General features: G+C 37.1%; 2 protein-coding genes across 3 annotated transcripts; one reads left to right on the top strand and one right to left on the bottom strand.

Annotated features, from left to right (window-relative positions):
• Nucleotides 1–493: 493 nt before the first annotated feature.
• LOC110453549 lies at nt 494–2,853 on the bottom strand. The gene has a single exon (XM_021502527.1). The coding sequence runs from the start codon at nt 2,419–2,421 to the stop codon at nt 838–840; it is 1,584 nt and encodes a 527-aa protein (XP_021358202.1). The 5' UTR covers nt 2,422–2,853; the 3' UTR covers nt 494–837.
• Nucleotides 2,854–8,412: 5,559 nt separating this feature from the next.
• On the top strand, nt 8,413–22,594 carry LOC110453545 (solute carrier family 15 member 4-like). 2 transcript variants are annotated; one of them, XR_002463293.1, is made up of 9 exons: nt 8,413–9,261; nt 10,255–10,426; nt 11,198–11,336; nt 12,411–12,600; nt 15,006–15,143; nt 15,879–16,140; nt 19,661–19,756; nt 20,603–21,858; nt 22,465–22,594. XR_002463293.1 is itself a non-coding variant. In XM_021502522.1 (8 exons), exons 1-8 carry the CDS (start codon nt 8,653–8,655, stop codon nt 21,085–21,087), a joined length of 2,091 nt encoding a protein of 696 aa, XP_021358197.1. In that variant the 5' UTR covers nt 8,413–8,652; the 3' UTR covers nt 21,088–21,861. The 2 variants fall into 2 exon arrangements, 1 of the variants encoding a protein (XP_021358197.1); XM_021502522.1 differs by lacking the exon at nt 22,465–22,594 and having other exon boundaries at nt 20,603–21,861.
• The last annotated feature ends 1,406 nt before the right edge of the window (nt 22,595–24,000 follow it).

The raw sequence follows: 24,000 nt of genomic DNA, 5'->3' as shown, positions 1-24,000 counted from the left end.
GGAGTTAATGAAGCTGTTGAAACCCAGTCTGAATAGTTCACATTAAATTCAACGTGTCATGCTTTAAGCAATTGCTGTGCTTTAAATATTATTGTTCATATTTTATTGTTGCCGTAAATGAAACAATTTGTATCTCCCGTATTTTTCATTGTTGGTAAGATCATAAAGTTATGCATTTGTCTAAGTATTGTAACGTCACAATTAAGCTTGTATTGCTGTTAACGTCATGGATTTATGTGTATGCCTTCTGTGACGTCATAATGACTCTGCATTATTGATGACGTCATACTTTCTTGTGTAAACAACTATGACCTCACAATGCCTGTTTTCAAAATATTCAACCCGAGAAAGGCCAAGAGACGCTTTCTCTGTCTTTTGTTTTATTTTGTATATATATATATGTATATACATATTTATGGCTGGGGAAATAACATATTTGAAAAATCACAGGGGTCAGACATTGCTTCTATTGGTAATAAAACTCAGATCAAAAGATTGCATCGTTACAGCTTACAAAGTAGCTGTAACATTATATTTCTATAAAACATATACCTGCTTTAATTCAAATACAGAAATCACATGATCCCAGCAATTTAGTTCTGCTAAATTAAATATCTTTGGGTTAGAAAGAATCATAAGCACGTTTATTGGAAAAAACAAAACATTATTGATTTTGTCTGATAGTTTTGTAATCGGTTGCCTATATTTCCTACATTACTCAATCAGCGAATAAAATCACAATCAGAAACTATTAGGTGATGTAAAACTGTATTGGATTTAGCTGCATCATATTGACACTTAAAAGCCTAACTTCTATCATCGTATCACCGTTAGTTTTTATGGTAATAAAATAACACATGGCTGTTCGTCCCGTTCGTCCGGTGTGTCCGGTTTGTCCAGATGTAGTATTTTGACATTTTCAAACCAAAACACTGTCCACAGGTCATCATCCCTGTCTACACCAACAGCCCTGTTACAGTAGCTATCAGTGTGTATGATCCTGAGGAACTCGCCAAGCCCACTGATGAGTAGGACACGGTTGTTGAAACAGTCCGCTATGACGAGATTACCCTTACTGTCATACACTACATCATAGGGATAAAATGGTCCACCTCCTGGTTGATATGTATGTGGGACTTCACCATCATATTCAAATAGTTCCTTGAAATCTGTGTCCATGACAACAACATGATGTTTCCCATCATCATCAACATCATCATCATCATCATCATCATCTTTAATATCCCATTCAACTACTGCGACATTGTGAGTGACAGGACACTCTGAGATCCTCCATGGTATACAAACTAATGGATTTTCAGTCCGAGCAGTCGATGTACTAAGTACCAATTCACCTTCAGTGGTAAATTTTGAGATGTGTTTGGCCATCCCCACAATGACATGGTTACTAGCTGTTATACAGATATTCAGTGCTTCCTCCCTGATGCTGAATCTGTGTACTAGTCGTCCTGACACGAGCTCTGTGATGTTGTTTTTCTGGTCACAGATCCACAGTGTGTTGGTTGTGGATGACAGACTTATGTCCATGATATCAGTATTGTGTTCCACCTCCTGTATTACGTTGCCCTTCCTGTCCAGGAGAGTTAAGGTTTTACTGTAACTGCTTGTCCACACCTGACCTTCTGTGGTGGGACATATAGAAGTAATATGAAATGAAGAATACCACTCCTCTAACACCTTGGCTCTTGGCATCAAGCTATGTACTGGAAACACGAACAATGGGTGTGTTCTTTTTGATCTCTGTGGTGTACTTGGTCTCACTTTTCCCAAGGCTTGTTCCAACTGACTCTGGGGATTTCTGTTTGGCGTGAAGCTAGCGGTACAAAGGGTAAGTTTTACAGGGAGTGTGACAGGAGATTGAATATCGCATTCTATCTTGTAGATTTGTATGTCAGAGCCACGCTGAAGTACTACCCTACATTCCTGTACTTGTTGTTTTAGCTGAGTGCTGTATATTTCCAGGTCCTGTTTGTAGGTTTGTAGTAGCTTGGTGTTATCCTCCTCCATTTGTTGATAGAGACACAGAGTCTGAGCTGTTAACAAGTCCAGCTCCTGTTTAAATCTGTTTGTTTGTGTCTTTAACTGTTGGGAAAGTTTTTCAAAGTGGCTAACATTGTCCTTTAGTTGTGTATCAGTAGCAGTGATGTACTGGTCGATTTCTACGAGGTCAACATTCTCGATTTTGTCTATGAAGTTTTGAATGTCTTCTTTCTTTTTTGGAGTAATTTCACTAAGGTCACACAAATGGTGTTTCTTATGTATAGTAGATAGGCACTTGGTACAAGCTAGTTCGTGACATTCTTCACAGTAAAGGTCAAGCTGTTTCCCGTTGTGGTGAATGCAGGTAGTTTGACCTTTGACACGGATAGGGATCTGATCTTTGTACAAGGACGAGTCCATTTTGATAAAAAAAAAATGTAAAACCGTTGAAGATTATCGACTTAAGAAAGTTGATTTCACATTGAAACGGTATGATATATAGCCGTTACCTATATATTGTATACTAGTGATTAAAACAGTCACAAAGGAAAGTGTGTTCCGACAGCGGGAAATGGAATCATCAGTCAATCTCCGTGTTCACTAAATCAGTAGTACTTCAATAATGTCCTGAATAATTGTGTTGAAGAAACTATCATTGGAATAAAATAGTCACACATACTCTCACCTTGTTTCCAATGTCAGACCGTCGGCATACAAAGACTTGTCCAACTCAGAGACGTGTAGTCCAGGTAGAATTTACCACAACATATAACTAAGTGTCTATATTCCTGGTAATGGCTGTCCTCTACAACTCTTAAGATCCGGCCAGAAATGGCGGCTTAATCATATACCCGGCCAAACTAAAGGATGGCATTATAATCAATCCAGCCCTCGATGCGCATGACGATAGGGGTCTGATTGTCTTCCTGGTTAGAAATACGTGTGGCGTAACGGGTGGTTTAATCGATCGTTCTATATACGTTTGCCGTTAATATAACTTCTCGGTTGCGCGACATTGCCGCAGACCTGCAGACGTTGATCTGCTGACAGGGGTTTTAAGTTCTATTATATTCTAATTCGCTTCCCTCAAACGAACATAAATTATTCATCATATAAAACTCCAACTCTTTCCCGGGAGTTCGTCCGCCTAGCAACGAGGACGTACAGAAACAAAGAACGGGCAAAATCAGATTAATAAATTTAATTAATGTAACAAATCGTTTCGAGACAACAATAATGCAACATCATTACAAAATAACATTACAACCCTAGATTTTTTGATACTGATAGCTTAGACTCAAGCTTGTCCTTAACGTAACCATCTTTAGCGGTTTCTGGTCTCCAGCGACCATGAGCTTCATTTAAAATATCATTTGAATGTTCAAACAGAAAGAGAAAAATTACTATATTAACAGGTAAAACAATAGACATATATATATCTAGATGAAATGTTTTCAATAATACTGATGCCGGAATACGTACAATGTCGCTATATAAACATCTGTACACCATAGGCCAAGTGACCTTTACAATGGCATTCGGTACATGATGTAGCTTACGTATAGACCACGTGGTCTCTATTATACATGTAAATGATACCAAAAACATCTGTTTTGCCAAGTGGCAATATACAATTAGGTCAAGTGGCCTTATATAATGTTGCGAAAACTTACATGATGTCAAAACATCTCTTTTAGCCAAGTGGCGATATACAATTAGGCCCAGTGGCGTTATATACAAATGTAATGCTACGAAAACCTCGAGTCGGTCTCAGCCAAGTAATAACAATGAATTGCACTAAAACACACGTGCCATTGAAATGTACGCATGACTTAATATATTTACAACTCAGTCTCACGCATGTGGGAGAAAGTGGGCGTGTATTACATCAGTATTTCTCCAAAAATCAACACACCATTTCAATCGGCCTTTGACCCCAGCATCGTTAAAATGGTTTTCAGATATTTCATAATGTGCCTCAAAGACACCAATTTCAAAAGTATCATCAGAGTACTTAACTTCATTTTCCGGCTGAATCCGACAGTTTTGGGCAGTTCGTTCTCCAGTGACCGACTCCTCCGCAGGCGTGGCACAAATCATTGGGGCCGGGAGTCCCACGGCCCCTCCCGCCGAATTGAGGCCAGAATCCTCCTCGTTGAAAACGACCTGAGGCCGGGCGCACTTCTCTTTCTTTTTTCAAACGTTTGAAGGAGTTAGCGGACAAGTCATGTTCCTCCCTTATATCGTCCCGTAGACCTTTCAATTTTGCGTCAAGGGAGGTGGTAAATAAGTCCAAAGCCTGGAAGGCGTCGTTATTAGAACTAACTGGTTTTGGGGCCGGAACACTATCCGTAGGACCAATACTATCCCCCTCGGTATTTAACTCGGTCATATTATCGATAACAAGTACGTCCGTACTTATTGACAGCTAGGCGAACACAGAAAACTGTACGTGTAGCTACTGTCCCAAGCATACCTGTATCACGTGCACTAGTAGCTGCACGTGCGCGACAAGACACGGACATCCCGTCCACTGGTTTACATAACAATGATAAATATATTTGTCTGTTGTATACGGTATAGAAGGTAGCAGCGTAGATATATAGCCACAATATAGATACCTGTCGCGAACAACGAAATACATTTAATAATGCACGTTTTTTTCTCACTGCGACATGTACCCACGATTCTACTTTAGACAACAGTGGTCAGTAAATGATTATACAGCTTACACACGTTTTGATGTCCAAGTGTATATATATAAATATTAATAATGTAAACATAACTATAGTGTCGCAAGAGTCCAATAAGCTTGACCAACTGTCAAATATGTTACCTGCCTGTTTTATATGTGCTTCACTTATTGGACAGTTGTGACATCTCATGTGATTGATGGGCGGAGCCAAATGGGAATTTAGCTATATCTTATAAACAACCAATGCATTCTTAATTCAATATTTAATCAACATCTTACACATTCACAAACATCCTTAAACTTTCAGCACAAAGGACATGTTGCCTAATGACACACTTATTTCTCTGCTGTTTGAAGCATTCTCTCATTCAACTAGTGACGGTACCGATGCCGTTGCCGTTGTCGCCTTTGTGTTTTTGTGTCCTTGGATGACATTACTTACAATGAGCATCTGTTCTTTATTGGTGCATTTGTAAGAACGAACTGCAGAAGATCGTTGGCCTGTTTTCTCAACAACTGGTTGCTCGTCCATCCCAGCGATTTACAATCAAGTTGCTGCTGTTGCTCGTAATGAGTGATTTGTAAAGAATCCCGAAAATCCTGCTGATTTAACAACCTGGCGACAGTTTGCTGTAACTGGTGTGCACTATAGGAGAGACAGCATACTATACATCATCTGTAGGGAACTTCCTCGGCCGAAGATATAGTGCATCACATTTTCCATTTCCGTAAAAAATAACAAAAATCATTAACAAATAAAGGATAATTAGCGAGCCCTGCCAATAACAATTACGTTTATTAACACAAAAGTAAAGTTTGTTTAGTTGAAATTTAAACAGGTGTCTAAAATGACCTGTCACTAGTAATTTATCTTTTATCCCCCCGCCCTTCCTTACCACCTAAGTTTAATTTACATGTCAGCACATAGCTTTATTCATCTTACAATTGTCATTATACATCATTAACATTAGTTAATTAGATGCAATTGTACCTTAAACTGATAGATTTTCTGTAGATTTTCACTGCATATCTGTCTGTGTTAGTGACATTTTCATAGGCCCTGGTAACCTTCGGTTTATTTTTGCGATGCAAAATCCCTCTGGAATTCGTTTTTGAGAAATCTGCAGTATATGCCAGATATATATAGCCTTCAGGGTCAACTCGATCCAAACGATTATCAGAATCACTGAAAGGAGTATAGACCAAACACAATATACAAATAAGATCGTGTTAAGTTCATCGCGTCATTTGACTCATACAGTGCAGACTGGTGCTGAGTTGGGATGACAACAAAACAGTTTTTACTGAGAGAGAGGTTTGTTATGAACGAACTAGAATCACACAATTTGCGTACGTACACACTTCGGATGTTTACACCTCTCGTTTTACGTCAGAACGATATATCCGTCTTTGTATTCTGCACTACGTCTCTTACAAGTAACAACTGTATGGTCTTCAGCTGTTACAAGAACAACTACAGTTTTGTATAACCACATATAGGTATGATATGAAACCCCTGTGTCGTGTCGTGTATCTTTTTAAAAGATGTTTCTTATTTTGATAGGAGTTTAAATCAACTTCCGGTTGGTATGCCCCTCCTCAGTGATCGTACATGTATATGGGGTGGTATTTTTACCGATCAGGGAAATATGAGGCGTTTTAGTAATTTATATCAACTTTCGGTGAAAAAGTCTCCCTAGTGATGGTATAAGCGTGTATAACATCACCGGACGTGTATGCAATCATTGGGGATGGCATTTACCAAAAGTTAATTTATACCCCTAAAACGTCTAATATTACCCTAGCCTGAACACGTCAGTTTTGGTCCAAGTATCGCCAAACTGTTACAATGTCTCAGGTTCTGTGTCCTAACCTATACGATTCCCGGGCGTAAACAAATGCTAACATGAACAACTAGAGTCATCGATTTTCTCACTACATTAATGCATAACTCTGTTTTCAAAGTTTGTGCAATCATATTCTCGATGTTGACGTCATTCTCGAGCGAACACCTTTTGCTTTACAGTCATGTTGGCTGGTAATTTTACACAATATAGGTTTCCCGACATAATTTACAAACCACCGAAAATTGAGAAGATGGGAAACACCAACATAGTCAGAACTCCGACAGTGCTATCTGTATAACTAAATCTTGCATGCACAACTTTACATATAGTTCAGTCCGCGCGCGTCGGAAAATAGCATGGAAATTAGAAATTGTGACACCTTTGAAAATAATTCTTTGTCCGACCTGGGTTGGGGTTGCTTACATTATCTATTTTTCCTGTTTGATTTCTTTAATAAAAGAAAGAATTGTGCATCATCTGATTTTCTCTCAACATATATTTTCTATGAGATGTACATGTATATTGTACAGCAGCAGATAAGATTCATTTAAAAAAAATCGTATTAACAAAATAAATACGTTAGTTTTCTCGGTAGTATAACAAAGTTTCTTCGTATTTGCGCAGGTACCATTTTATCGTTTTATTTTTCCAAAGATTTTTCATAAGAAAGATACAGTATTTTCACATTCACACTCTCATACACAGGTTTCCACACCTAACATCACTCATCATCATCATCATCACCATCATCATCATCACCATCATATCATCATCATCACCATCATCATCATACAATGAGTGTCATCGACAGCACACCTCACAATAGATGTTATCAGTGTTATTCATAATAATATCAACCTAATATATAACAGTTTATTTCATTATCAACTCATTACTATATTTTTTTCATTAGAACCAAGCAATATAGATTCTAAATAATAAAAGTGGTAAACCTCCACCTGTACGAACAAGGAAAACAATGTTAAAAACAAAACTTCTGTTTTGCGTGTTATCTTTCCCCGTAATATTGCTAGTGCTATGTTACGATTCGGGAGAGGGTGTAAAGGATGTTACTTTTGTTGCATTTTCGACAATCTAATTTTGTGATTTTAATCAGTAAAACATCAATTAAGCTGTCTACGAACATGTCTTAATTCTGAACTTAATACCAAAACATGCATATGCACGTGTATCGTCGATAGCAGACTGCATGATCTGTTACAATGTAACACTCCTGTTTATCATCAATCGTGTTTATATCATTAAAACTACATGTATTATCATGAAACAGCTTATACCACAGAAAACTGCATGGGGACAGATGGAGTAAAAACAAGTTTATCCATGCAGTTATACGTTCAGGGCACTCTTTCTTGTATCTTGTATGAAAATATGTTGATATCTAGAGGATCAAAGATTTAATAAAATATCGGCATTTTGAATAGTTTTTATATTATTACAATTTAGAATAAACCTTATAATTGATTATTGTAAAATCAGCATGTTTGTGATGGAGAACTCTAATTATTAATTATTGAAAGTTTCAATTGTTATATAAACCAGGGATGGTAGTGGACTACACATCCCTGCTATTGCCAATTTGCGTTATTTCTTTCTTAAACAATGTCAAGTCAAACAGTTTGAGTTAACCTCCTCCTCACAGTCACATTTAGAAAATAATGTTTGAAATTATTGTATAATTTTATAAAAAATATAAACGATCGCGTTAATGAGATATTAAAATATCTCTATATGCCTGGTAAGGGTTTTGGGACGGGAGCGGGAGCGGCGTACAAGATTTACCTACCACCCATGCATGTGTACTGAACGTCACGCGGTAATCACGTGACATGTCAAGATCATGTGATACCCACTTCAATACAACATGGTGGATCTCAGTAACAGTTATCTCTATTTAGATAGCGAATAAGATATATGAGGTGATGATACACAAACTTACGGACGATAACATTGTTATTGTATTGTTACCTGTTCCATCGTGTACAACAGGATAATGACCGCGATATAATGTATATAAGTACGTGTATGTTATTGTGAACCTCTTCTCCAGAGAAAAGACGTTCCTGGTTGAAAACGAAACTAGAAAAAATGGACGAAAGACGAAGACTACTACAACAGACACCCGTTCCGGTGTCTCCGAACCCCGCTTCTCCGGGAATCGGCGCGAGGGAATGGAAATCTAAACTAGGCAAAGGCACAATACTGTTGACCGTAGTTTTCGAGAGGTTGGTGTTCTATAGTTTGACGGGGAACATGGTATTGTATTTTAACTTAGGACCTTATAACTGGACTGCATATAATGCCTTACTCGCATCATATTTCTTCACCGGAATCTCATTCCTTACTTCGTTCGCCGGTGGATTTCTGGGAGACACCGTACTTGGCCGATACAAGACTCTGATGCTATCTTTCTTTGTTTACTGTGTTGGGTATATTTTCCTCCCTGTTTTATCTTACAATGATTACAAACACACACAGGAGAATACTACCAATTCACGGCATGATAAAACTGAGTCTTTATCACCAGTGTGCTGGCCCTTACTTCAACACAATGGAAATGCACCAAGCAAAGACTCAATGCCAGGACCTTTTAAAGAGCCATGTTCCCTGACAGCCTACCTAGTGTTATTTGTCATTGCTGTGGGCACAGGAATATTCCGCGCAAACATGCCACCATTTGGGGGAGACCAGGCCCAGGTTTGTATTGTTTATAAATATTTACCATCGTATAGCATTGCCACAATATAACCCTACCAAATTCAGTTGGCATTCATGTAGGCTATGAATGCCATGGACCGATAGTTGACGTCATCATTAGAATGATGTCACTATTGTTAGGTTAGATACCCTCCCTGGGCAATGGCTGTTCTATTCATTGAAAAAGCATACACAATAATACATTATTTGAGCTAAATGCTAAATAATTATAAGTGTAATTGAATTGTTCATGAACATGCAGATTCCAAAAATGGTAGATATAAATATTGAACTGCTTTCAGTTGGTATTTATAGGCAATATGAAATGCCAACTGGAGAAAGGCATTCAATGATTATGAGACACACCATTTTTGATTTGCCTCTGTCCATGCATTTGGAATTCATATTGCCTATGAATGCCAACTCAGAAAGCAGCTCAATGCTTAAGTAAACTGATGATAGGATTACATTGAAGGCACCTGTTAGCTTTTCAGTGAGCCACGGTGACATCATGCAGGCATCAGACTCTGTAGCGATAGATACATCCTCCATACTTGTGGGGTTTATACACCCACTAACACTCTCTGCACCACTGGAATTTGTCATAGCATAATTGAGTGCACACTGCTAGCTATTTGATGGAGTCATAGCTGGCAATTATGAAACACTCATCTAAAGTTTGGAGGTCTGGGTTCGAATCCTGGTTTGTTCATGCATTTTTCCTCTTCTGTTTAACAGCGGTGCCTGCAGTGACTAGGAATCAGGAACCTGCATGGGTTGTAAATAGTGTTGTCTTCTTTATGAAGACTCAGAAAAAGTAGAGAGGAATTATGTAGGGAAACTGGACTCGATGTTAATCGCCGCTGACCAGGCATACGCATCTCGATTGGTCATAGTGTCTGTCTAGAGTTTGATGGTCCTGGGCTCAAATCCTGGTATGCTGGCTGTGCATTTTCCCACTCCTTTTCTACACTACATTTTTTTTTTATGCAGACAAGAGGTGACGGACACACTACATTCTTCAACTGGTATTACTGGTCGGTAAACATTGGTTCCCTCTTCGCCTTGTCGGTCATCACCTGGGTCCAGCAGAGACACTCCTTCTTCTTGGGGTACCTCACAGCAGCTGTCTGTCTCGGGGTCGCCTTCCTCTTGTTTCTCACAGGTCAGTCAACCAGTGCTAGCATTCAAGTCAACCACAAAACGATCACATAAAATCTATGTAGCTCATGTAATTAACATAAAATAATGATAATTTATGTATATAATTGAAATTAAGAAAAAAATCTTTCTGACATATATTTTGCATTATTAAGATTTCTCCCACAACCACTTTAGGTTTCCTCACTTGCATCTCATTGGATGAAATTATTTCCCTGATCGTAAACAGGAATAATGTATTCCCAAGAGAAACACATAGTTTTCTAGTTATAATATCTACACGTAGTAGGAGTAAAAGATCCCGAAAGGCGTGATGGTTGATAATGATTTTTATCTAACTCTTGTTGGCTAATTCAAAATTTTTCAAATTGTAAAAGACACTTGGTCAACGTCTTGTATTTATGCAATTTGAAAATGACTCCAACTCAAGTTATTTCCACTGATATATTTAGAGGCTATATCCATGTAGCCAGCTGTATATATATGCACTTGAAGATTTATACTGTGAAAAGTTAAAAAAAATCAGAAACACGTGGGAACAACCCTAATATGTTTTCGTGTATATATATATATATAGTGATAAATAGTTTTAAATACAAGTCCATGTGGCGGTAGAAATATATATAAAACAAAACACGAAGACTAGCTTACTCAATAGCTCTGAAGAGCCCAAAGATGGGCGAAAGCGCTCGCCGATTATACTAGTCTTCGTGTTTTGTTTTATATATATATATATATGGTATTTTGATTACCTTTTAATTGTCAATAATTTTAGGCTCCTGTTCCTACATAAACCGACCTAGGGCTCGCACAGTATTGCAGAATGTGTGTAGTGTCGTCAAAGAAGCCATACATAGAAGGCGCCACCGGAATCCTGAAAGCAGTTTGAGAGCTCACAGTGACAGCACTATTGAGTATGTTTGTAAAATATATAGTACATATAGGTTGTATGAGTAATTATGACAATGTAATCTTAACGTAGGAACTGATTCTGAAGTTGTAAACTAGGCACCCACCACTATGACAGGAGGGGATTATATACAGTAGGTTTGTACGCTGTCATTTAGTCCATCTGTTCTACAAACTGTCTTGGGTGTTATAAATTATGTACATGTGAGTAAAATTTAAACAGAGTTATGACCCTTTGATCACCATGCATCACTTTGTACGGGGCATATTTCTCATATGCTTTTGTCAAAACAATTGCGAAATTTTGCCTATATTAGAGCACTTCTTCAGGTATGGCTAAGAGTCTCTTACTAAACTTGTGTCATACACCTTGGATGACACTTTTTGACACTTTGTTGTAGACACATGTGTGGCAGATTTTATTTGTTCATAGGATTACTGTTGTCTTCTAGCTTTACGCTAAAGGGAAGTTCTGGAAGTTTCCCTGTAGCTTGACCGGTAGAGTGGCGGACTGGGAATTTTAGGGTTGCGGGTTTAATCCCCGATGGAAGCACACTATTTTCTTTCCTGTTAATGGTGTCTGTAGCCCTCCCAGTGGTGACAGGGAGTTTGAACCTGCTTTGTTGTAGTGTTCGAGGGGGAACACATTTAAAAGGGGGGAGTAGTGTGGCAGATTCTAATTGTACATAGTCTAGTTTCATGGGTTCGATTCCCGGTTGAAGCACACTACTCTCTTTTCTGTTACACATATGTATTTCACCTTTAACTTGTTCACCAACTTTCCTGGATATTTATTCACTTTAGAACTTTATTTTCTGAATTGTGAAGAGTTAATAACAATGAATGGCTAGGATATTTCATATAATAGGTATGTCAGCTTTATTTAACTACAAACTACAGTTAAACCCTATGATGGCTGGTGTTCCACACAGAATGAACAAAACAGAAAAATATAGCTGTGGAATTTAGGCGTATTTCCTTATCGGATTGATGTGACACATCAAAAATGTTCAATAACAACTAACTTTTCAACAGGAACTTAAAAACTTTGATATACATTATTCAATTCTTTTGGTTAGGTCGTCAATGAGTGAACAGACAGACAGCATAGAAATCAACCCCAGCAATACACCGGAATGTTGCCTTGACTACGCCAAATTTCAGTATGGTGGTAGCTTCAACAACTCCCAGGTGGAAGATGTCAAGAAATTAGGGAAGATAATCTGTGTCTTCCTTACTCTTGTACCCTATTGGATGGTCTATTTCCAGGTTTGTGTGCTAAAATCTGTGTCTTTAACATGCTTGTTCTCTATTGGTAGGTCTAATTGCGGATTAAACTCAGTACATCCTGTATATATAGGCAATGCCTGAAAAGAGCAAAGGTTTTTGGGGTTGGCAATATTACTACAATACAAACTCTTATAGGGATATTTATATTTTGAATTAATGGCGATATTATTAAGAGCATAGAAAACTGAATATTTATTTAAGTAGAAATTGATGGAATCAACTATGGTGATCAGTATATTTGTCTGTTTTCTTCTCCGCCCTTTAAACCTTTATTCAGATGAAGCTGTGTATACTGGCATGATCCTCCCACCACCATTTAAAACTGTTTCTAGCGACATTTACATTTTATAGATTTCTGATTTTTACAACTGATTCATAGAAGCTAATAAAACAAAAACACTTGTGCACTTTGCATAAATCCTCAAAAGTAGTTTATGTGCTAAAGTGTACACAGTTTTTCAGTATACTGTATAACCCCAAAAATAATCATGTTTATTCCTTATAGTTGAATTAGAAACAAAACAACAGTAAAAAGTGTAATAAATCAATATTCATATTTTTTTTATAAAAACTAAAACTTTGTGGTCATGACACTATGTTGTGCTGTAGTTTCACAACCAAGCCATCTCAGCCAATCAGAAGTTAGAACTGCAAATACTGCACCAAACATTGCAGTATACAACGTCATGAATCTTTGTGCTGTCTTGTTATACAGTATGACCTGTAAAAGTCTATCATTGGAGGAAAAGTTAAAAGTATATTATATTTGCTTTATTTACGACTTGTATATTTGTATATTGCACAAATTGGTATTTCAATTACATATTGAATACTGTATACGATGTATCAATTTTGTATGGTGTTATATTGGTGGATTTGTATGGTGCTATATTTGTAGATTTGTATGGTGCTATATTTGTAGGTTTTGAATAGTGCTATACTTGTAGGTTTGTATGGTGCTATGCTTGTAGGTTTGTATGGTGCTATATTATTAGGTTTGTATGGTGCTACATTTATAGGTTAGGTGCTATATTTGTAGTTTTGTATGGTGCTATATTTGTAGGTTTGTATGGTGCAATATTTGTAGGTTTGTATGGTGCTATATTTGTAGGTTGGTATGGTGCTATATTTGTAGGTATGTATGTTGCTATATTGGTAGATTTGTATGGTGCTATATTTATAGGTTTGTATGGTGCTATATTGGTAGATTTGTATGGTGCTATATTTATAGGTTTGTATGGTGCTATATTTGTAGATTTGTATGGTGCTATATTTATAGGTTTGTATGGTGCTATATTTGTAGGTTTGTATGGTGCTATATTTGTAGGTTTGTATGGTGCAATATTTGTAGGTTTGTATGGTGCTATATTTGTAGGTTGGTATGGTGCTATATTTGTAGGTATGTATGTTGCTATATTTGTAGGTTTGTATGGTGCTATATTTATAGGTTTGTATGGTGCTATATTTGTAGGTTTGTATGGTGCTATATTTATAGGTTTGTATGGTGCTATATTTGTAGGTTTGTATGGTGCTATATTTATAGGTTTGTATGGTGCTATATTTGTAGGTTTGTATGGTGCTATATTTATAGGTTTGTATGGTGCTATATTTGTAGGTTTGTATGGTGCTATATTTGTAGGTTTGTATGGTGCAATATTTGTAGGTTTGTATGGTGCTATATTTGTAGGTTGGTATGGTGCTATATTTGTAGGTATGTATGTTGCTATATTGGTAGATTTGTATGGTGCTATATTTATAGGTTTGTATGGTGCTATATTGGTAGATTTGTATGGTGCTATATTTATAGGTTTGTATGGTGCTATATTTGTAGATTTGTATGGTGCTATATTTATAGGTTTGTATGGTGCTATATTTGTAGATTTGTATGGTGCTATATTTATAGGTTTGTATGGTGCTATATTTGTAGGTTTGTATGGTGCTATATTTATAGGTTTGTATGGTGCTATATTTGTAGGTTTGTATGGTGCTATATTTATAGGTTTGTATGGTGCTATATTTATAGGTTTGTATGGTGCTATATTTGTAGGTTTGTATGGTGCAATATTTGTAGGTTGGTATGGTGCAATATTTGTAGGTTGGTATGGTGCTATATTTTATAGGTTTGTATGGTGCTATATTGGTAGATTTGTATGGTGCTATATTTTTAGGTTTTTATGGTGCTATATTTATAGGTTTGTATGGTGCAATATTTGTAGGTTTGTATGGTGCTATATTTATAGGTTTGTATGGTGCTATATTTGTAGATTTGTATGGTGCTATATTTGTAGGCTTGTATGGTGCTATATTGGTAGATTTGTATGGTGCTATATTTGTAGGCTTGTATGGTGCTATATTGGTAGATTTGTATGGTGCTATATTTGTAGATGCAGACAACCTTCCTGCTGCAGGGCCTACACATGAAACTCAGTTTGAACTCGGCCACCAATTGCAACAAATCTATCTGTCATTCAAATGTCACTCTTCATGAAGCAGTTGGTCAACCCCATGAACACAGTACCCCAGTAAGTAAAATATATTTGTACTAGAATGTGAAACTGCATTTAACTAAAATCAAAGGTGAAAAAAAAATCATAAAAATCATCCAATCTCAACAGCAGGGGTCAATTTGCAGCCAATTATTCCAGTTATAGTGAACTAGCTTTATTACTGGAGAGGTGCCCCTAGTATCACATTATCTTATGGTTGTCTGAAACACATGATATTGAAACATTTTGTGTGTGTATTTATATATCAGGTGACTAGGCCAAATTTAGGTAACAGTGTTAAAGCAACACTGAACATTTTGGAACTCTTCAATGTCTGCTCAGGTTGTCAATAGAAACGAGAAACATTGACAAATGAAAAAAGTCGGCCGTAATTCTTAACTTTGTTACAAGTCATTAGTTATCACTCCTTATCACATCAAACTCATCATTATAAAATGAACATGTGAAAGAAAAATACAAAATGGAGAGGACATGTCAGCAGGTGCAGATATAGCCTCCAACACTGTCAACCACGTGATGTCATGTGAATGTATACTCTGCAAGGATGTATCTTTTTATGAATACGCTAATGCAGGTGACTTGGGCACAGCATCAAGCCCCACGAGCAACATTAAGCAACCATCGTCATAGACACATGTATAGTCAATGCTAACACAAAATTATTCCCATACGTTTTGGCAATATGATTCCTTCATTTAGCTTTTGGTTTTGATGTTGTATACAAAAATGTGTTCTGCCTTTTATTATCAGATTGTTGCGGCCTGGTTTTCTCTGTTTGACGTCGTGTTTGTAATTCTGCTGATCCCCCTTGTCGATCGAGTGCTCTACCCCTACCTGGCCCGCCGGGGGCGCCCCATCACCATGGTGACAAGAATCTCCATCGGCATGGTCTTTGCTTGTCTTGCAGTACTGCTAGCGGGAGTTGTAGAGAACCAGCGCCTCAAACATATCTACCTGTGTGATCATGACGGCCAACAGTTCTGTACAAACTTTACAATTCAACAAAAAATTGGTAAGTTATGTATATATAGGATCTTACATGAGTTTCTATTGCATATAAGATTTACCAAACCAATCTAAGAATTTTACAATTTAGCGAGCCTCTGGCGAGCTTAAATGAAAAACTCATGACGAGTTTCATAAATTTCATATGAAATGAAAACTAGTGTAAGATCCTTTTCATCACATAATCAAGATTTGTGGCATTTATTTGTGTAAAACAACAATTTTCATGCAACCTTGAAATGTAAAAAGCCGTCATTTTGACTCCAGTGCGTAAGTCTGTGACGTCATTTAATTGTCCTAGGCGTGATGTCACAATTGAAACAATTGAAACTTACAACCAATCACAGGGCTGATAGGTCATATTACATGGATTAATACGCAAAAGAATATAACATGGGTATATTCAGTCGATGACACAGTACATTATGTGATAAAATTACATACTATTCAGTTTTGTCCTGTTTTTTTGTGATGATGTAGAGAAGAAAACATTTCATAAAATGTCCTGCATTCGTGGATAACTTCATCCTCCATATCCAGGGCCGGGGTTACGCTCACTTTCGCTCTCTGCAACCTTGAAATATGTCTTAGCAAAATTGAAGGCACGAAGATAGCTGTTTGATTGGTCTCAGGAAAAAACCCCTGATCAATCGCTACACTGATACCTGTCCTTTCAAGATTACAAAGGAGAGACGCCCGACTTCAAAGCCTGTCAATTCTTACTGTTACGCGACCGTGACCGAGAGATTCTTTTGATGTACATCAAAGGATCGAACTAGTCTTCTTGTCTCATCAACAAGGTGGCGCACACTGAGCCTTCGATTTTGCTATGACATATTTCCAGGGGTGCAGAGAGCGAAAGTGTCGGGTGTAACCCCTGGATATTGAGGATGGGGTTACTTGTGTCCCATCAGTTTTTAGGAGGAAGTGTTAAGTTGTTTTGATAGTTGATTATACATGTAATCCAAAAGTTGATTGGTTACAGACTTACTACAATCAGTTTATTGTGAAATTCGAAAATCCTTTTTAATCAGTTAAAATTATTGCATGTTGTTTTCCTTTAAACTTCTGTCTGTCAATCATCCATGTAAAGTACACTGTCTGTCAATCATCCTTGTAAAGTACACTGTCTGTCAATCATCTATGTAAAGTACAATGTCTGTCAATCATCCATGTAAAGTACAATGTCTGCCAATCATCTATGTAAAGTACACTGTCTGTCAATCATCCATGTAAAGTACACTGTCTGTCAATCATCCATGTAAAGTACACTGTCTGTCAATCATCCATGTAAAGTACACTGTCTGTCAATCATCCATGTAAAGTACACTGTCTGTCAATCATCCATGTAAAGTACACTGTCTGTCAATCATCCATGTAAAGTACACTGTCTGTCAATCATCCATGTAAAGTACACTGTCTGTCAATCATCCATGTAAAGTACACTGTCTGTCAATCATCCATGTAAAGTACACTGTCTGTCAATCATCCATGTAAAGTACACTGTCTGTCAATCATCCATGTAAAGTACACTGTCTGTCAATCATCCATGTAAAGTACACTGTCTGTCAATCATCCATGTAAAGTACACTGTCTGTCAATCATCCATGTAAAGTACACTGTCTGTCAATCATCCATGTAAAGTACACTGTCTGTCAATCATCCATGTAAAGTACACTGTCTGTCAATCATCCATGTAAAGTACACTGTCTGTCAATCATCCATGTAAAGTACACTGTCTGTCAATCATCCATGTAAAGTACACTGTCTGTCAATCATCCATGTAAAGTACACTGTCTGTCAATCATCCATGTAAAGTACACTGTCTGTCAATCATCCATGTAAAGTACACTGTCTGTCAATCATCCATGTAAAGTACACTGTCTGTCAATCATCCATGTAAAGTACACTGTCTGTCAATCATCCATGTAAAGTACACTGTCTGTCAATCATCCATGTAAAGTACACTGTCTGTCAATCATCCATGTAAAGTACACTGTCTGTCAATCATCCATGTAAAGTACACTGTCTGTCAATCATCCATGTAAAGTACACTGTCTGTCAATCATCCATGTAAAGTACACTGTCTGTCAATCATCCATGTAAAGTACACTGTCTGTCAATCATCCATGTAAAGTACACTGTCTGTCAATCATCCATGTAAAGTACACTGTCTGTCAATCATCCATGTAAAGTACACTGTCTGTCAATCATCCATGTAAAGTACACTGTCTGTCAATCATCCATGTAAAGTACACTGTCTGTCAATCATCCATGTAAAGTACACTGTCTGTCAATCATCCATGTAAAGTACACTGTCTGTCAATCATCCATGTAAAGTACACTGTCTGTCAATCATCCATGTAAAGTACACTGTCTGTCAATCATCCATGTAAAGTACACTGTCTGTCAATCATCCATGTAAAGTACACTGTCTGTCAATCATCCATGTAAAGTACACTGTCTGTCAATCATCCATGTAAAGTACACTGTCTGTCAATCATCCATGTAAAGTACACTGTCTGTCAATCATCCATGTAAAGTACACTGTCTGTCAATCATCCATGTAAAGTACACTGTCTGTCAATCATCCATGTAAAGTACACTGTCTGTCAATCATCCATGTAAAGTACACTGTCTGTCAATCATCCATGTAAAGTACACTGTCTGTCAATCATCCATGTAAAGTACACTGTCTGTCAATCATCCATGTAAAGTACACTGTCTGTCAATCATCCATGTAAAGTACACTGTCTGTCAATCATCCATGTAAAGTACACTGTCTGTCAATCATCCATGTAAAGTACACTGTCTGTCAATCATCCATGTAAAGTACACTGTCTGTCAATCATCCATGTAAAGTACACTGTCTGTCAATCATCCATGTAAAGTACACTGTCTGTCAATCATCCATGTAAAGTACACTGTCTGTCAATCATCCATGTAAAGTACAATGTCTGTCAATCATCCATGTAAAGTACAATGTCTGTCAATCATCCATGTAAAGTACAATGTTTGCAGTAGTTTAAAGGTAGGCTGAGTATCAATGGAGTTCTCATACACTATATTCTAACCATAAGTAGTTTAGAAAAAACAGTTTAACTTAAAATATCAGGTGCATGGACTAAATGCAACCCTTAATTTTGCATTACAAATCCAGTCACTGATTTTTTTTTACTTCCTTTAATATTCCCAGTATAAGTTTAAAGATTGTTCTGTCCAAAAAGACAGGTTTTAAGATTTGTCATTACCTGTTTAAGGATTTGAGGTATATTTTAAACAAATCTTGATGACTGAGGTGTTTTAAAGACCAATTGTAATGTTTTGGGCGGCCACATTTGGCTGAGAAACATTTAATTGGTTTTAATTTGGAAATATCAATTAATAAAGAACTTGATGACAAATTGCTAACTTAGTGAAAAGATATTACGTCAGTATAATGTCCCTTTCCACGTGTGATTTGATAAACTACACTGTGATGTCACTTCCTGTTATAAACTACACTGTGATGTCACTTCCTGTTCCAGGTAATGAGAATTTTGATGCAGCAAATATGACTGTGTTCTGGCAGATTCCACAGTACGCCCTTATTGGAGTCAGTGAAGTATTTACCTGTGTAGCAGGTAAGTTATAGGAAATTAGGTCACTGTGACCTATATATAACCGAAAACTGACTAATGTTTCACGATATCTTCTGATATTTAGAAGGTGTACTGTATATATTTATCTGTGCATGTATTGCCCTAGCTCACATCTCAAAATATTCTGTTTAGGAAATAAAGTCTACAGATTGCAAGCTGGATCGCCATAAAAACTATCATACACAATGAATACCATTTTCACTTTCACCGCCGGGGAACATGTTATCTAGACATATGACATTGTTTAGTAATCAAAATGAGTGTTTATTTCCATGATTCTGATTGCAACAGCAATGTTGACTCCTAGAACTCCACTAAGTACTCCATGTAGACAATATTATACAGTATCAGTTACTTCAACCAACTCTTCATGCAAACGTTGTACTCCACATAGACAATGTTATACAGTATCAGTAACTTAAACCAACTCTTCATGCAAACGTTCAATTTTAAAAACATGAGAATTTCTATAATTTTGTTTTGTTTTTATATTTAAAAAAATATCATATAGCCTGCACTTTTTATAAATTTTGTAAAACATCTATATCTTCAAAAGTGCCATTGTCTGCTTCATCAGGTAGTCTGCAGATAGTACAGCAAGCATTTTTCAACATAAAAGATCGAAAAAATTACAGTGTGCCATTTATCTCGAAAAAATACTTAAGAGTATTTACTGTAAAATATTGGCCTTAAAGCAGTGTGCTTACATTTTTCTTTCCATAAGATATAGTGGTAACTGATTTTATTATATTTGTGACAATGAAATATTGAATTAAAATTAAAATAATTTTTGATATATTTTACACTGTTACTTATCTCCCTTTACAGGTATAGACTTTGCCTACCAGATGGCGCCCCGCTCTATGAAGGGGATCATCATGGGTATTTTCCACTTATTTACTGGTATCGGAAGTTTCTTGGGGATTGGAGTCATGTACAGTTTCCAGGATGTCTGGTTTTACGGAAATGATTATGGCAACATAAATTGTCGATCATGTGACGCAACCACTGGTCATGTGACTGCACAGTGCCATTTGGACTATTATTACTTTTTTCTCTGTGGCATCCAATTGCTTGGTTTATTGATATTCATCTGTGTTGCAAAGAAACTACAACTTATGACAGATTTACACCGAGGAGCATCCAAGGTAAACGGACCAGCACCAAACGGGACACCTGGCGGCGTAGATAATATGTCTGGTTACTCCTCCATGAATTCTGCATCTGGTTCACCATCCAGGAGCAGCTATGGACGCAAGTCTGAGATACCCGTGTCAATTCAGCGACAGCGCAGCTCGGAAAACAACTCCTAGTGTCATGCCTAAACTACATGTAGCAACATGTTGAGAGTGTCGTAAGATTTCTCTAATGTCATGCTGCAGTGTCGTGTTATTGTCTAATGTCATGCTACAGTGTCATGTTATTGTCTAATGTCATGCTACAGTGCCATGTTATTGTCTAATGTCATGATACAGTGTCATGTTATTGTCTAATGTCATGCTACAGTGTCATGTTATTGTCTTAAGGTCATGCTACAGTGTCATGTTATTGTCTATTGGCATGCTACAGTGTCATGTTATTGTCTAATGTCATGCTACAGTGTCATATTATTGTCTAATGGCATGCTGCAGTGTCATGTTATTGTCTAATGGCATGGTGCAGTGTCATGTTATTGTCTAATGTCATGCTGTAGTGTCATGTTATTGTCTAATGTCATGCTGCAGTGTCATTTTATTGTCTAATGTCATGCTACAGTGTCATGTTATGGTCTAATGTCATGCTGCAGTGTCATGTTATTGTTTAATGTCATGCTGCAGTGTCATGTTATTGTCTAATATAATGCTGCAGTGTCATGTTATTGTCTAATGTCATGCTTCAGTGTCATGTTATTGTCTAATGTCATGCTACAGTGCCATGTTATTGTCTAATGTCATGCTACAGTGTCATATTATTGTCTAATGGCATGCTGCAGTGTCATGTTATTGTCTAATGGCATGCTACAGTGTCATGTTATTGTCTAATGTCATGCTGCAGTGTCATGTTATTGTTTAATGTCATGCTGCAGTGTCATGTTATTGTCTAATGTCATGTTATTGTCAAATGTCATGTGTCCATGTGCTAGCACTGAGCTGGATTGTTCAAGCATCACACGACCTGTGAATTTATCATGTTTACGCCCGTGTTATGTTGGTAGATATTAAATCAGTGTTACCTGACCTGTATTGTCCTTAATTCTAGATCTGGACCTTGTCTAATGTCATGCTACAGTGTCATATTATTGTCTAATGGCATGCTGCAGTGTCATGTTATTGTCTTATGTCATGCTGCAGTGTCATGTTATTGTCTAATATAATGCTGCAGTGTCATGTTATTGTCTAATGTCATGCTTCAGTGTCATGTTATTGTCTAATGTCATGCTACAGTGCCATGTTATTGTCTAATGTCATGCTACAGTGTCATGTTATTGTCTAATGTCATGCTGCAGTGGCATGTTATTGTCTAATGTCATGCTGCAGTGTCATTTTATTGTCTAATGTCATGCTACAGTGCCATGTTATTGTCTAATGTCATGATGCAGTGTCATGTTATTGTCTAATGTCATGCTGTAGTGTCATGTTATTGTCTAATGTCATGCTGCAGTGTCATCTTATTGTCTAATGTCATGCTACAGTGTCATGTTATTGTCTAAGGTCATGCTACAGTGTCATGTTATTGGCTAATGGCATGCTGCAGTGTCATGGTATTGTCTAATGTCATGTTATTGTCTAATGTCATGTGTCCATGTGCTAGCACTGAGCTGGATTGTTCAAGCATAACACGACCTGTGAATTTATCATGTTTACGCCCGTGTTATGTTGGTAGATATTAAATCAGTGTTACCTGACCTGTATTGTCCTTAATTCTAGATCTGGACCGAAGTATTGTCTAATGTCATGCTACAGTGTCATGTTATTGTCTAAGGTCATGCTACAGTGTTATGTTATTGTCTAATGGCATGCTGCAGTGTCATGTTAGTGTCTAATGTCATGCTGCAGTGTCATTTTAGTGTCTAATGGCATGCTGCAGTGTCATGTTATTGTCTAATGTCATGTTATTGTCTAATGTCATGTGTCCATGTGCTAGCACTGAGCTGGATTGTTCAAGCATCACACGACCTGTGAATTTATCATGTTTACGCCCGTGTTATGTTGGTAGATATTAAATCAGTGTTACCTGACCTGTATTGTCCTTAATTCTAGATCTGGACCGAAGGAAGATTGTTCCTGGTTTAACATGATCACTGATATTTGTGATAAATGTATACCATTATAAGTGTGTAGATAAATGGTTATTTGTATATAAAATACAATTTTTTGTTTGTGCTGTCTGTTAACTCATGCACCCCTTAAGTTTCATAATGAACTATTCCGTCCTTTGAATTGGAAGTGTTCAAATGTGTCTTCAGGGGTGATTTTCAAACATAAATATAGCATTGAGAAATGTTTTCTTAAAAAGAAAGCTAGATTGACCCTATGTTCATAAATCTTGCTGTATTTATATCTCTTGGGATGGGGATTTGTTAATTGCCCGTTAACAGTTATGCCCCCTTTCGCATATCTGGTTCAACTGTTTCAAGCAGCTGATCCTGAAAAGAAAACGACGGGCTCAGATCTGAACTGAGGCTGACCTCTGGAATATTCCGTACATGTACAGTGATAATTCTACATGCAAGTCCTAGGTCCTGTACCCATAGCATTTCTGAAAATACCGAAATTTAACACGGTGGGATCCATATATTTTAACCATACAATGGAAAAACACCCATACAAACTAATTGTAGGTTGATCACTAGCTACATGTAGATTAAGGGGTCCAGACGTGCCTGACCGAAACTTAAGTGCCAACTATTGCTAGTTTGCATTATTTCTTTATAAAACAAGGTCGACTCACAGGTATATTCTATGATACAGTATATAATTTAGTCGACGAGTGAAAGAAGACATATTATTTTTGATATTTTATTATTTGCCACAAAACTCAGAAACTGTGCATCTTTTAGCTCTGCCTACAGTTCGGTCCAAGTGCGTTGATTCACTGTGGAATATTTCTGCGCCACCTGAACCATTTCAATTCAGATACATTAATACAACCTTTTTCGTTTATGTCCAATATTGGAGTCAAATAGTCCCATTCGGAAAATTCTGAAATTAACTATTATGACCAAATACATACAAATCTATGGTCCT

This window comes from Mizuhopecten yessoensis, unplaced genomic scaffold (genome assembly GCF_002113885.1).
Source record: "Mizuhopecten yessoensis strain PY_sf001 unplaced genomic scaffold, ASM211388v2 scaffold7443, whole genome shotgun sequence".
Taxonomy (NCBI): Eukaryota; Metazoa; Mollusca; class Bivalvia; order Pectinida; family Pectinidae; genus Mizuhopecten; species Mizuhopecten yessoensis.
This window is presented reverse-complemented; position numbering and strand designations above follow the sequence as displayed.

Bases quoted from the DNA above. Each gene is read 5' to 3' on its own strand.
- LOC110453549 (XM_021502527.1), bottom strand. From the start codon at position 2,421: ATGGACTCGTCCTTGTACAAAGATCAGATCCCTATCCGTGTCAAAGGT.
- LOC110453545 (XM_021502522.1), top strand. From the start codon at position 8,653: ATGGACGAAAGACGAAGACTACTACAACAGACACCCGTTCCGGTGTCT. The intron at 11,337-12,410 runs GTATGTTTGTAA...TCTTTTGGTTAG, and splicing joins CACAGTGACAGCACTATTGA to GTCGTCAATGAGTGAACAGA. The intron at 19,757-20,602 runs GTAAGTTATAGG...CTCCCTTTACAG, and splicing joins AGTATTTACCTGTGTAGCAG to GTATAGACTTTGCCTACCAG.